This window comes from Acanthaster planci, linkage group LG17, assembly GCF_054643075.1.
Source record: "Acanthaster planci isolate LZ-2023a linkage group LG17, COTS_SCS, whole genome shotgun sequence".
Taxonomy (NCBI): Eukaryota; Metazoa; Echinodermata; class Asteroidea; order Valvatida; family Acanthasteridae; genus Acanthaster; species Acanthaster planci.
In genome coordinates, this window is record NC_141793.1 from 12,204,789 (window position 1) to 12,217,794 (window position 13,006).

At 42.7% G+C, this 13,006-nt stretch overlaps 2 protein-coding genes across 6 annotated transcripts in view; one reads left to right on the forward strand and one right to left on the reverse strand.

Annotated features, from left to right (window-relative positions):
* Nucleotides 1-12,473, forward strand: part of LOC110973368 (uncharacterized) — a 75,993-nt gene extending 63,520 nt beyond the window's left edge. For 2 of the 3 annotated variants that reach the window (XM_022224142.2, XM_087148098.1), the window contains 5 exons: nucleotides 8,051-8,609; nucleotides 8,807-8,862; nucleotides 9,664-9,753; nucleotides 10,156-10,400; nucleotides 11,055-12,473. In XM_022224142.2, coding sequence (XP_022079834.2) covers nucleotides 8,469-8,609; nucleotides 8,807-8,862; nucleotides 9,664-9,753; nucleotides 10,156-10,400; nucleotides 11,055-11,308 — 786 coding nt within the window. In that variant the 5' untranslated portion in view covers nucleotides 8,051-8,468 and the 3' untranslated portion in view covers nucleotides 11,309-12,473. Of the gene's footprint in view, nucleotides 1-8,035; nucleotides 8,610-8,806; nucleotides 8,863-9,663; nucleotides 9,754-10,155; nucleotides 10,401-11,054 lie in introns of those variants that run through there. The other variant, XM_087148099.1, reaches the window with a different exon arrangement.
* Nucleotides 5,118-7,652, reverse strand: LOC110973369 (uncharacterized). Of its 3 annotated transcripts, XM_087148100.1 has the most exons (6): nucleotides 7,595-7,652; nucleotides 7,352-7,463; nucleotides 6,804-6,856; nucleotides 6,264-6,350; nucleotides 5,663-5,883; nucleotides 5,118-5,463 (listed from the first exon to the last, which is right to left on the reverse strand). In XM_087148100.1, exons 2-6 carry the CDS (start codon nucleotides 7,451-7,453, stop codon nucleotides 5,192-5,194), a joined length of 735 nt encoding a protein of 244 aa, XP_087004226.1. In that variant the 5' UTR covers nucleotides 7,454-7,463; nucleotides 7,595-7,652; the 3' UTR covers nucleotides 5,118-5,191. The 3 variants fall into 3 exon arrangements, with proteins under 3 accessions (XP_087004226.1, XP_087004227.1, XP_022079835.2); XM_087148101.1 differs by lacking the exon at nucleotides 7,595-7,652 and having other exon boundaries at nucleotides 6,810-6,856; nucleotides 7,352-7,565; XM_022224143.2 differs by lacking the exon at nucleotides 7,595-7,652 and having other exon boundaries at nucleotides 7,352-7,565.
* Nucleotides 12,474-13,006: the final 533 nt, after the last annotated feature.

Consider the following 13,006-nt stretch of genomic DNA (forward strand, 5'->3'; position numbering starts at 1 on the left):
GGAACGCCATGGCGTTGCCATTTTGATGCTTCAAACGGAAGAAATGTATTAACATCGATATCTAAGCCAAATGCCAAATGGAATACCATTTTCCTTTGTGAAGTGGGGGGCGCCCTATCACCCCCACCCCGCCATTATGTCCCGCAGCCAACTTCGACACGTGCCACCTACTTTCTCTTCCTCATTTCGGGCGTAATTACAATTCCAGAAACTCAGCAGTCGCTGAACATGAAACGCGACAGGAGACACGACAGACCAACGCATTAGAACAGACACGAAGCGATCTTGCCATAATAAGGTCCTTGGGTGTCGCCTTGACAGAGTTCATCATGATGTCGGCTTTTATTCTTTTGGCGTACTTTCCGCGGAGCTTGTATGTACCTTCAACTGGGACTAAGTTTTTTCCTTAGCTTAACTAAGAATAAATTTAATCTCGACTGGACTGGACTTTGTCCGGTCGTTAATGAATCCTCATCTTACTGACGCACTTGAAGACTACAGAGGTACCCAGTGCATCTGCTTCGTTGTGAGTGAAAACCAACACTCGGTATGTCACCATGAATATTTCAGATGTGCCTATCCCTTGGTAAGTCTTGCCCTGGGCATACTGCAAAAGGATCTCTGGAAAGGAAATGTTAAAAGCACCCCCGCAAGCCGAAAGACATTTCCTGTAATCACACCCTAAAGTTGATACAGTTAACAGTAAAGCCAGGGATTTGAGGTAGCGCTGGGCCTTTCTAATCGAACGTGGGGCCAGGGGCACGGGCGCCTAGCTCCGTAAAAGTCGCCAGAGATCGTCTTGAGGTCGCCGCTGGTATTTGTTACCTGAGGCCTGTCGCACGGGTTACGCCGCAGCGCTGTGTAGTTTGCGCTTCTCCTCAGCGTTTATTGAAAATCTGTTAATCATATCCTCCGGCTGTTTTCGAATGTAATGATGATCAAGATCTGGTTCAGCACCTCTGGTCATGCTGAATTTTCCTTTGGAATACACCAATCATAAGTGGTTAAAATCCAAAGCCGAGTCTCCTGAAGACTAATGTTTTGATCGGTTTGTCGTTGGTTTGATGGCACCATAACCTGGCTCTCAACACACGGTTTCAAATCGACATTTCATAGGGACGTGATACTAAAACAGAGGTCTGTTAAGGAAACTGATTAACTTCCAAGGGTAGATGTAGTGTTACATTCGGTCAACTGAATGTGCATCAATCGTCTATTGGGGCTTGATGTTTGGTTTTACACGTGTAAAATGTTTATTTACCTCAAAATACACACAGGTTTTACGTGCATTATCTAAAATGTATAGACATGTAGCTGGCTTGTGTCACTGATTTAGGTCGTCTGATCGTCAGGTGTGGTAGAACTTTCCTTTAATAGTCCCAATTTATAAATGTGCTGGTTGCACTCACGAAAACAAGGAAATCCAGTAATCATGAAGTAAGTAATTCAAATGAAATATATTCTAACTGCATTAACTTTCTGAAGCTGTGTCTATTTCTTTTCACATTTTTTTTCATTCTGATCCATCAAGCTTATATTCAAGGGATCAAATCTTCTCAGTGAAAAAAATGGCCGAAATCTCAGTTACTGCGCAATTAATGCAATGAAAACCGATTGATGAAAACTAAACCATTCGGGCATCGGAGTAGACCATTTGGCATAAGCTCAAGCTGAATATGAAAATTTCATTAAATGAAGAATTAAAAGCGACTTGGGAGTGGGCTAAAGTGGCTTAATTTATTGCCAAGAAATCTCCATTGTACTGGTGTCAGCAAAGGAAAGCAAACGACGTCAAACCCATATCAAAGCTGACTGAAAAAAAAAATCGATGGCTTTTATATACCCTTAGACACCAATAATATAGTCGTTCATCATCGTGCATAGGAGACGCTAGTGATAGCTACCTTAGTTCATTTTGTGCATCATCATCAGGACCAACCTGATGATGATGATGGGTGGGTTCCATTGCGCGTTAAAAATGACAAGAGGCAGCCATGTCGTTATAATGATGGTAATTGTAGACAAACCACTGCGAGCACCGAACTTAGACATCACTTAATGGTTGAAACATTAGAGAGGAAAATGTCTTTGTGTGTGTCACATTGAAAGAAATAGAGATTTGAACCCATTTCCATGGAGACGATTGATAGGAAACGATATTCACAAGTAGGGCCTACATGTTTGTGACAAGTTGATGTCAGCGGACCACAAAATGAAATGTTTTTATCCCGCGTAGACTTGTACAAGTCATTTTACGACACAACCAACGATATTTTGACAAACCTTTACAGTGGTTTGCAAAAATAGACAAGGGTTTAGACATAAATGTCATTAACATGACTGTTGCGACAGCCACGCCCATGCGCACAGATATACACCGACTGCTAACGAACACCTATGATTATTGTTCCAATGTCGGCTCGTGCCGATCAGCGAGTGACACCCGACACCGCGCGGGAAAATTGGATCCTCGCAGAGCTACACACGTGGCCGGGGATCAGGGCAGCTAGAGAATAAGAGGGAATTAACGTCGCCAGTGACTGAAAGCCTAATGAGACGCCCGGGGAGAAAATCAGACGAAGCTCAGGGGGACAAGACAATCTGACATCCTCCCGTCATTATCATTTTTATCTCTTGTCAAATATTGTCTCTCTTGCGTAGTGCACATCTTTGAGTCGTCTTCATTTGAACACCTTTATACACGGAAGACCTTTAGGCGCCACGCACGACCATGTGAAACACGTAAGTCAGGTAATTATGTGCTTTGATATCATGCAGTGCAGGTCATTTTCAAAACGGTTCGGTTCCACTAATTTTCACGTATCTGGCAATTTCAATCGTTCCCTGTTACCTGTTTTAAAAACTGCATCTGATATCGCGGCTTGCATGTTTTGATTTTTGTATTTCGTAAACGCGTCGGAGGTAGCTTGTGTAACGCCCTGAGCATTTTGTTTGCTTTGTTGGAATGGTGTAAAATAGAAATGTCTCCATTGATATTTCCAAGAATTTTAATTGGATCCCGAATGCCAACTCCTTCATTGCTGATGACGCGTTATTAGAACGTGATGACGTGTGTCGTGGAGAATGTCGACAAACACAGGAAGTTGGCCAAAGCCCGAAGACAAATAAGATTCTCGTTTTCATCTAGTTTCTACATTTAGAGTAATACTCCTCAGTGTTATTTCTAGCATCACTCTCACTTTACCTGGAAGTCATTCCTACAAGAAGAGTGTGCACAACAAGCCGATTGGAAATAGGGGTCACCCCCATAGGCTTACTGAGGATTCCTCCATCTCCAAACCTTCGATAACCTGCCTCTTTCATCCTGCCCGGGACATAAAGTCAGCACTGTGCCTAATGCCTATACGAAAATTCTGGGGGACTACCACAAATACGAGTAACGTGTAAAATTCCTGAGTGGGCCAACAAACAAACAAGATAAACTTTTGGTGACTCTCTTGATTTTTCAAATTTGAAAAAGATTCTCACTAGCTTAGTACTGCTCAGCTTGAGTCCAAGTGGAATTCGATGTTTGATTATGCACGCACTTAGCAGCCTGCACCATGACTGTGATCATTCGTGCCACTTACGTTACGGCACACTGAAAAAAATGATCGGCCCCATGTAGGTATAGTAACCGATGGTTTGAGAAGATGGTCGACCCGAAGTAACGTCATTCTTGAGCTGCATTCGTGGTGTAGGTATACTAAGTTTGCTAAGTCAGACCATGGACGCTGCACGCAATTTGTAACGTCGACATGACAAGGCAGACAACGTCCTTAGCGCTTTCCGTTTTTGTTAAATACGAAGAGAAATCCTTGACGTAGCACGGCTGCGTTCCGTTTGAAGAGCACTTGTCCTTTCGCAAAGAAATAATTGGATAACTTTTTTGTTGTATATTTTGAGTAATGAACTGAATCCTTCATGCGACCTTGCTTGTGCATAAATAACTCGAAGCCACGGTAATGATACAAGAACCAATATTGAGGATTCGGCTCTTTTCTTTATGAAATGAAACACGGCCAGATAATAACTCATTTCACGTGAAGGCTTCTTCGCTGTAATGAGGCCTTCTCGATGTGCCGTTAGAGTTTATGGTAAATCGAAAAGCCGCTGGTAATTACCGAGCGTAATGTGTTTCGAGAGGGATGTTCACGCGGGGGGGGGGTATTTTAAGGCCCATGGTCACTTCATTCATCATCGCCGAAATCGATGAAATTTCTTGTAATAAGACAATTCTTTCTTCGCGGAATCCATGGATTAAATGGGCTCGGGTTTCGGTTTGTATCAATTTTGAGTTCCCTGAACTCGCCTCCAATTACTGCGAACAAACTGTAACGGTTTTTAAGAAATAATAATAATAATAATGGGTAAATGTATTTAAAAATCACATTGTCGACCAGAACTGGTACCCAAGGCGCTATGCCGTTGGAATCCTTGCTCAGCAGCCTTTTAAAACATCACTAAAACATCCCTCAAATTTGTTTCTACTTCAAAGAAATTTTCCCATTTCGTTCCGGATCTCTTTTGTCCGATTTTCACGGAGTGGTTTTTACTGAGTAACCGCATTCTGACATTGCGTTGTTTTAGCCGGTTTTTTTTTCACCGTTGTCTTCCTTGCATTTTAACAGCACATGAGGGCGCACTGCTAGTTCTCAGCTAAGCTTGCTCCACCTCGATCCGGCTGTGGTCCAATGTGTGGCTGTAGTCTTAATGCATGCTAAAGGCCTTGAACCATAATTTTGTATTAAAGCCTGAAAGGCTTGTAGGGGCATTACTTCGACATCATAAACCGTAAGCCCAAAGATGAAGTGGAACTAGATAATGCTTCAGTTGAAATAGTATTTATGGAAAATTTCACCGATTTATTTGTCTGTTACAGCAAACAACTTTTAGTGTTAAAAATTTATCTTTATCTTATGGGTATAAAAATTGTAAATTAATCGGTATGTTCCGTCATTAAAATGTTCGACAATACGGGCGTTTCACAATAGTGCGCCTAGAGTTGCAACGCGTTGGCTATGCGCGAAATCTGTCAACCCAATACGCGTTTGGAAATGGTCGACAAATTCGCGCGTTGTAATTGACCACCGCGTTGCAAACTCTTGGAGGCGCACTACTGAGAATCGCCCGTATCAATACTAAACTCTATAACTATTTCCGTAATGAAATTAAATTGGTTCTTCGATAATTAATTTGGTGGCACGTAGCCTGGCGGCAGTGGTCCATATAACGAGGGTTGATGATATCCAGGCCCAAAGGGTCTGACAAACTCCCCTGGCAAAGCGGGAGCCGGCTGCACCAGCCCTGGAGGAGGGCGTCCATTCATCATCATGACTCGACGACGTCCTTGCGGCTGGTTTATGCCGGGATGCATGGCCGTTGTCATGGCACCCGAGGGGAGGACAGAACCAGAGACGTTGAAAGCGCCCTCTTGTGGCACACGTATGGCAGGCTGATTATCTAAGCGAAAGAAAGAAAGAGAAATCCCTTCGAATTTTCTCTTCTTTTTTTCCAAAATTCTTTCTCCTTCGACCAGTTTTAAGCGTATTTTGGCAGCTTGCTGCGTATTCAGGGCTTACCAGGAAATCCATTTTTCTTTAATTTACATAGCAATATCGCAAGGTTAATTTGTAATTCGCAGGAAAAAAACAAAACTTACATACGACTGGCACGACTACAACTTGTTGCGGCTGTGTCTGTTGTAACGGCTGTGGCTGTGGCTGCGGCTGTAGATGCGGCCGTGGTCTCGGCACGTCACCGACTTGAAGGTGATTGGCTGCTCTGCTGATATCTTGGACTTGCACCTGGCTGTGGCGTTTGCTCTTGCAAAACACCCGACTGGCAGCGATGCAGATGACTAAGCCTAGTCCGATGGATGCCCTACGTTGAGGTGAAATGGAAAAGAATAAAGCAAGATCCCAGAAAGCCAACCAAAAAACCAGGTCATGAAACCTCAAAGAGCCAGTTCTGTTGACTTCTGCTTAGTCTTTGCTCCTTCGCAACTGTTACTGCCCAAGTTTTCACTGATATTGTTGTATGAGATAATGTCGATTGCACTCAACGTGTTTATACGGCCATTACCTCTGAGTAGCTGGATTTCTAGCAGTGCCCGGGCTTGATGACGTGTTTGGATCAAAATCAGGAACCCATTAGATGGTAATAAACGTCTACATTAACATTTCCCTGGTAACCTTTTTCCGCTCAGCGTAATGTTTTCTGCACGCCCAATAAAAGTGACTCCTGTACACAGTTTTACTCACCAAAAGTACCACAGAGTGAAAATATTGAAACCGTTGTCGAGCAAACAACACTCGCCGTTGCCACAACAGTAGGCAGAATCTTCACATCTATACGCATAAATGTAAAGGACAAAGGTTGAGGTTCTGCATTACGGAGCGTTTGGCATTTCTACCTCTTCAGATTGTAGGGATCGTCTCTCCCCTGGGGATAAACACTGCCATACCTCCAACTAGTCCCCCCCCCCATGCGTAGGGGGATTGAATTTTGAAGTGTCAATCTTTTGGTATTAGTCATCCCTTCCTTTCGTCTCCAAAATGCCCACAAATGCCCCCAAGATTTAGCTTCTTGCTTAAGCAAAATCGTGAAAAATTAATTGAAGAATTTATACCCCTCCCCCCCAAATTAAGGTTCTGAGTCTGACCTTGCTGTTTTGGAATTCGCTCTCCAGAAAATTTAACAGAATGGCCCATTTGGGTTTAGTCCACGAGCTGTTCTTTTGTCATTGTGTTTAATTTTATTCAAGTAAACGGGTGCTGTTGATAATGCAGACGGGCATGCACCTGTACCGAATTACACCGTTCTGATCTGGGCAGTCGACCGCTGCGTGACACCCCTGAAGGAAAAGAAACCGAAAAAAAACTTGAATGGGTTAGACCAACTAACCAGGGACAACATAATAAATAGTAAACATTGTCATGGAGTTTATTGAATTATGTAATGACCGGGCATTATTCCATGTTGCTTGGTTTGTGGTTGGTGTTACGGTGTGCGTATAACATTAGTGACTTGTTTGCATGGTTTCACTCGCCAACCGCCCCTTCGCCAACTGCTCCTTCTGTTGCACTCAGTTCCTAGTAATCGACTGTTCTATGTGGCCTTCTTTCGGAAGAAAAGTAGGTAAGCACATTTTTGGCCCGAATTACCAGTTTGATAGCCGCATAAGTTACGTCATTATCTTATCCAGCAAAACGCCAAAGGAAAACAAGTGACTTGAATGGACACACACATATCTTAGTATAAGAGATGAAAGCCAGTTGGTAAGAACCGCATCAGATTATCTTAAGTCGTTTCTCAGATGCCAGGATAAACGGGGGAAAAAGTCTATTACCTTGTAAGCAAGTTGGCAAAGGCAAGCCGCTAACAGTGCCCATCTCAAGCCAAAATCCACACCCGATTTCCAATCGGAAGTCCGCTCGTTCGTCAGCTTCATTTTTGTGACACTTGTTTTGAGAAGAAAAATCAAGCATAAAATATCAGTTTCCTATCAGTTTTCTCCATTTCCATTCTTATACGGCAAGCAGCGCGTGTCTTGGTTTACTGTGTTGTGCATTTTGGGAGACTGACCACTAACCATCGATTCCAATCGATTACTCTGTCCTGTCGGCCATCTTTATCGATCTGACTTTACCCAGCATGCTGTGTTCCCCTTTGTATCAGCCATTTGGAAGTCGATATTTGCTAACATTGTGTCTTGTGTTGTAAACACGATCGTCTATTCAGCGCACAGTGGCTGGTTTTTGAGACAATTATTGACAAGTAAACCATGATAAATACACGTAAAACTCTAAAACAAAAACAAAGCAAACAGGATTTTAAAGAGAAATTAATCTAATTAGATACATGATGCTGAAAGTATAAAATATCGGACACGAAGGTAAGCTTCTACAACTGGTGAATCCAAGACACCTCATTAAAATACAGATCTTTATTTCGCAAGCAACAACTGAGAATAAAACATTCAAAACATGCGTCTTTTGTTTGCCTATAATATCCCTTGCCGTGCCTGTTTTGTTCTGCCCTTCTGCAGCTTGAGAAGAAACCAGTCATTGTACATCCCCTTGAATTGTTCATGCATCGCTGTGTTGCCATGGGAACAGTCAACGTAACTAGCATCCTCCAACTTAATTAGTATCCTCCGAGTCCTCATCATTACCAAATGGTCGCTCCGTTACTACTCGACACGTACGTAGCTAGCAGCAAAACAACAACCTTGCAGCGGGTGATCAGATGAATAAATTAACATAATTATCCTATCGACCAACCAGGAGACGGAAGTCACTGGTAATGCAGGATTCGTACCTCTCGCGAGCACTGCATTGCAGATTGGACATCTAGGCGGCCGTTCAGTGCATCCTGACATAATGACAGATTATGATTTATTTAGTAATTCGCCATTTTGCTTGGATCTCTAAGCCTCCGAATGATGGGGGGTTAATTATGTATTGATGGTTTTCCTATCTGCCCGTGTCAAAATAACTACAACAAGCGATTTCTTAAATTTTGTGATTTTTATCCTTCGCGTCGAGATGCATCCCATCAGCACGTCGTCGTTGCTTGTTAGTGCAGCATTCCTGCAGACATTTACGGTAGGTTGAACTAGAATCTATACAGATCATCAATCCTTTCCTATGCATAATACGACTGCTCAGCACAGATGTATTTTTTCATATGCTACTGGTTGCTTTGATAGGTCCTAGTACATGTCTGTGAACTGTTCTTTGGTGCTAATTTAAATACAAATGTCTTTTACCTTGACTGTCTTTTGTTCCTATTTCTAAAATAGACAGCCAGTGCGAAGCAGTGTCCTTACAGCAATTACGGCGATACTGTTTATTATACGTGAGTTTCGAAATTGTTATCTTAAGTTTAGTTAATCAGCCAGTGTTCATTGTCTCTTAGACGTGGTGTGAGCCAGGGTAGAACGAATTTGTCAGGCCAAGAAAACAGGTTTCAACCTGCCTAGAAAAAATTATGAGGGGTGTTGATATGGCGAGAGAAACAGGAAACAGTTTTCGAGCTTCCATTCGGAAGTCCTCGGTTAGATCAACTGACTGAGCACTCGAAACACAGAGGCTACACAGAGCTTCTAAGCACATACAGAAATTTGCTACCTTTAAGCACCAAACAAACATTATTGCTCAACAAAACAGGTGACCAAAGGCCAAATCACTACTCTAGTGGTTGGATCTAAGCATAATTTTCCTGACAACATCCACATACTGCTATTTTTAGGAGTGGTGTTAATTAATCTGTGCCGAGGACTGGGGAGGGGTTGGGGATGACATTAATCTAAAATGTGCCCGGCAGTGGAAATTCGAAAGGGGAGGGGCTGCAGGCTAGCACATGGGAATGGGGGCGCTGTTCATGATACAGATGTCCTTCAAACAAAACGGAAGAGGCCTAATGAAAGCTATTGCACATTCTTCATTACCATTCAAAACAATTTTGGTTGTTAGGAAGTTCGAAAGTACCTCGAATCCAGGCTTTTTTCTCAGTGAGAAAGAGGGATACCCCTGGTCAAAAGCTGGAGGGATATAGACACCCCCCCCCCGGGTTTAATGGCCCTGATTTCTTCCTTCTAAAAAACCGATCAACCCAAGTTATAAATAAAAATGAAACCCTTCGTTTCTCTCATTTTAGATGCCCGAGCAATCAGTACTGCTGTGGACGCAATTCGTGCTGTTACTCTAACGATTACTATTACGGCGTGTATGATCTCTGGTACTTCTGGTAAGTCGCTACAGCACGACTGCGACGCGAAGAAAGACTTCAGCACAAATTAACACAGCTTCCGGTTGTACTGACATATGCTCCGAGAGTGTAGACACCATAGAAGGAAAAATGTCCCTCGAGCTTAGATATTTTTTATTCGCCAGTTAAAACTATCGACAAATTAATGCTATCGTGAAAAAATGACACCTTGAAATACAAAATTACTTGAGGTTCAAGTTGGGAATATATTTGAAGCCTCGGTTCCCACCCCCCCTCCCGCTAGAATTGGCTCTCGACATTTGCGTTTTTATTTGGGGTCCATAAGCCAACAAGGTCCACTTCAACAACAAGCACTTTCAACTATCCTACGTCTGATTTTATGCCTGAATCATCATCATTTGTCCCTTACATCCCCACCAGGTTTTGCCTGTGTTTCGGCATCTTTATTTGCTCCCTGGCTAGTGGGGCTTACTACCGCAAACGTCAGCTGCGTGGCGTGCAGGTCGCAGCCATCCATCCTCGGAACCAGCACCACCACCAACACAACCAACGGGGCACGGGCAACCCCGTCCAGGTGATGCATGGCCACGGAGCGATGAACGGTCGACTAGGTCCCGACGGGCTCATGCACCCACACCCGAGGAACGTCATGGTGACAACCACAGGTATCAACCACCGGTTTGTGCCCAAGCCCAAGTCAGAACCATCGACACTCCTTCCACTAGAGAGATTTCCCTGCGTACAATTTTTCAAACTCCTGCTAATTGTGTCTCATAAAACCAACAATCATCCATCGATATATTCAATCATCTCTGGCTTTCTTGGGACGTCCCCATATGCGAGAAATTTTACAAGCAGGAGATTTTTGAAATGAAGTACACTGAGTCCCCTTAAGTTTACCGCCATTGTCATCATCGGGCCTTTTCAATTCCAATAAATTAAATTTATTTGCATATTCATGAGAAAAACAGTGACGCCATCGTCACAAGAACTTCCCTGTCATAATACAAAAATACAATAACAGTCAGCCAGATGCAGATCTGACGCACAATCTTTCATACCAGTTCGTAAGTGACTTCGTCACAAAGGCGGAAGCGCCACAATTTGCAGGCTCTCATTGGACAATCGCTGAAAATGCGCGTTAACTTCCGGTTCCATGGTTCCATGTAAATGGCGATCAATGCATGTAAACCTATGTGCAGTGCACGTGTGCAGTGGGCGTGGTTTAAAACTAAAGTGATGTCACACTTACGAACCGGATAGGCCGTGTTTTTACAGCTCAGAAGAATACAACTGACGATTCATTCATTCACCCCCAGATGCCTCCGGTCATCCGATATACCCGCCCCAGGGTTACTACGACGGAGAGGCGCCCAACTACGCGATGTTCAGCGCGTCGGGTGGCCCCGTCTACCCGGCCTACGCGTACCTGCCCCCACCGCCGTCTTACAGTAGCTTGGCCGCCAGGATATCGCCGGCTCCTTCGGTAACGACTTCGCCTTCGTCCTCTCCGTCTTCGACCAGTTCATCGTCGTCCACGAGCCGATCGGATGTGCCCACAGTATCCACTTAACTTGACTGGCAGGGGAAAGGAACTGGAAGTGCAGTTTTCAAGAGGTAGAAGAGCGAGAGATGTTGAGAATTTTTGTTGTCGTTTTATTTGTGTGTAGGATTTCAGAACAAGACGATTGAACAAAGTTTAACTAAATGAAGCAGCTCAACAAAAACAGTAAATTAATTGATAATGAAAATGACATCTTTCATAGTGGAGTGGACTGCGAAATGGGGCGTGCCCAGAAGGGGGACGAAAACCAAATTAGAACTAGTGTAAGGGGGAAATTCCATTAAATGAGATCAACACATCATGTTAACTTTGACTGGTTGTGTGTGCTTAATAGTATCTACGACGGATATCCTAATACTTTTTTCCTGTATAAAATTTCCGGAGAGAAATATTTAAGATAACAATTAGAACTTGTCGTTTCTGTTAATTTGTTAATTGCCGTTATTCACAAATTTAGTATCACAGTCCATTTTGATGGAAATCTACATAAATCTTTTTGTGATATTCACCGCTATTAATGTTATTTAACACTCAGAGTTTAATAATATAGTTAAATGATTATTTGAGAATCGAAAATTTGATGTTAACTGTCTGTCTTTGGGTCAGAAAGTAATTGTATTTTTTGGCACGATTTCTGCAGACACTTTTCAAATTTAAAGGTATCTTTGCAGTGATGTAGAATTAAGAATAACTCTATGCAAAGTTTGCTGAAACGGTTCTCGTCTTCGGTGACCACAAACAAAACATAAAGTTTCCAGGAGGTGTTTTGTAAAAACTATGAATGCCATCTAGCACTGATGCTGCAACTCTTGTACAAAAAAGGAACAAAGAGGGCATATTGTAAAAGAAGATACAAAGAAAAGATCCCGCTTTTTAAGTAGAGACCACTGTTGTCGCTCCAAGTAACTGAAAATGTAGGCTGCATTTTTACGAATTATAATCTTAAGAAAGCCCACCGGTCGTGCAAATAAGTATTCGTTGAAGTAGTCTCAACAGTGCGTACGCTTCAAACATGAAAACAGATCATTCTACGAAGCAAAATATGCCAACAGACGCCATGGGCTTTTCTTTGTCTATTATAAGGTACAGTTTGCCACTTAATTTGTATCTAAAATCTGTGCAAAGTGAAGCGAAGTGAACAAATAAATAATGACGATTGTAGTTTTCAATAGTATTTTCGATTAATAAGCTCTTAATTGTAAGGATTGTATTTTACTAATTATTCTTTGTCTAATTGATTGATGAGAGCAAGGGCAGATCCAGGACTTTTTTTGCTGGGGGGTCGAATTTTTTTCGGGGGGGGGGCTGCATTTGTTGCCTTTGGTGAAAGCGTTTAATCTCTTTGTTTTGTTTTTAGGAGGCTTACAACCATTAGACTTAAGCCGCTAACAAATTCATTAATTTAAAAAAAAATGATAAGGAGCGGCGGCCGGGAGGGGGTTGACTCCTAGCCTGGATCCGCGCTTGGAGAGTCTAAAATTATGACGCATTGTCCCCGCATTTATTGAGTTGGCATGATCTTGTGTGTGCAGACGATGCGTTTGAGTTAAACGAGTTATTCATTTCAATTTCTTGTCGTTTATTTTGGAAAGTCTTCTTGTTCAACTTCAGCTGTAAATAAAACGCAACTCTTTCACCCCGAAAAGGAATGAGGAAAAGAGCAGAACGTCAGATACGTGGCTAATTTTGCTGTATTACCTATTGCTA

Coding starts and splice junctions, on each gene's coding strand:
- LOC110973369 (XM_087148100.1), bottom strand. CDS start 7,453: ATGAAGCTGACGAACGAGCGGACTTCCGATTGGAAATCGGGTGTGGAT. Junction 6,857..7,351: donor TTTGCCAACTTGCTTACAAG/GTAATAGACTTT, acceptor CTTTTCCTTCAG/GGGTGTCACGCAGCGGTCGA. Junction 6,351..6,803: donor AACGGTGTAATTCGGTACAG/GTGCATGCCCGT, acceptor TTATGCGTATAG/ATGTGAAGATTCTGCCTACT.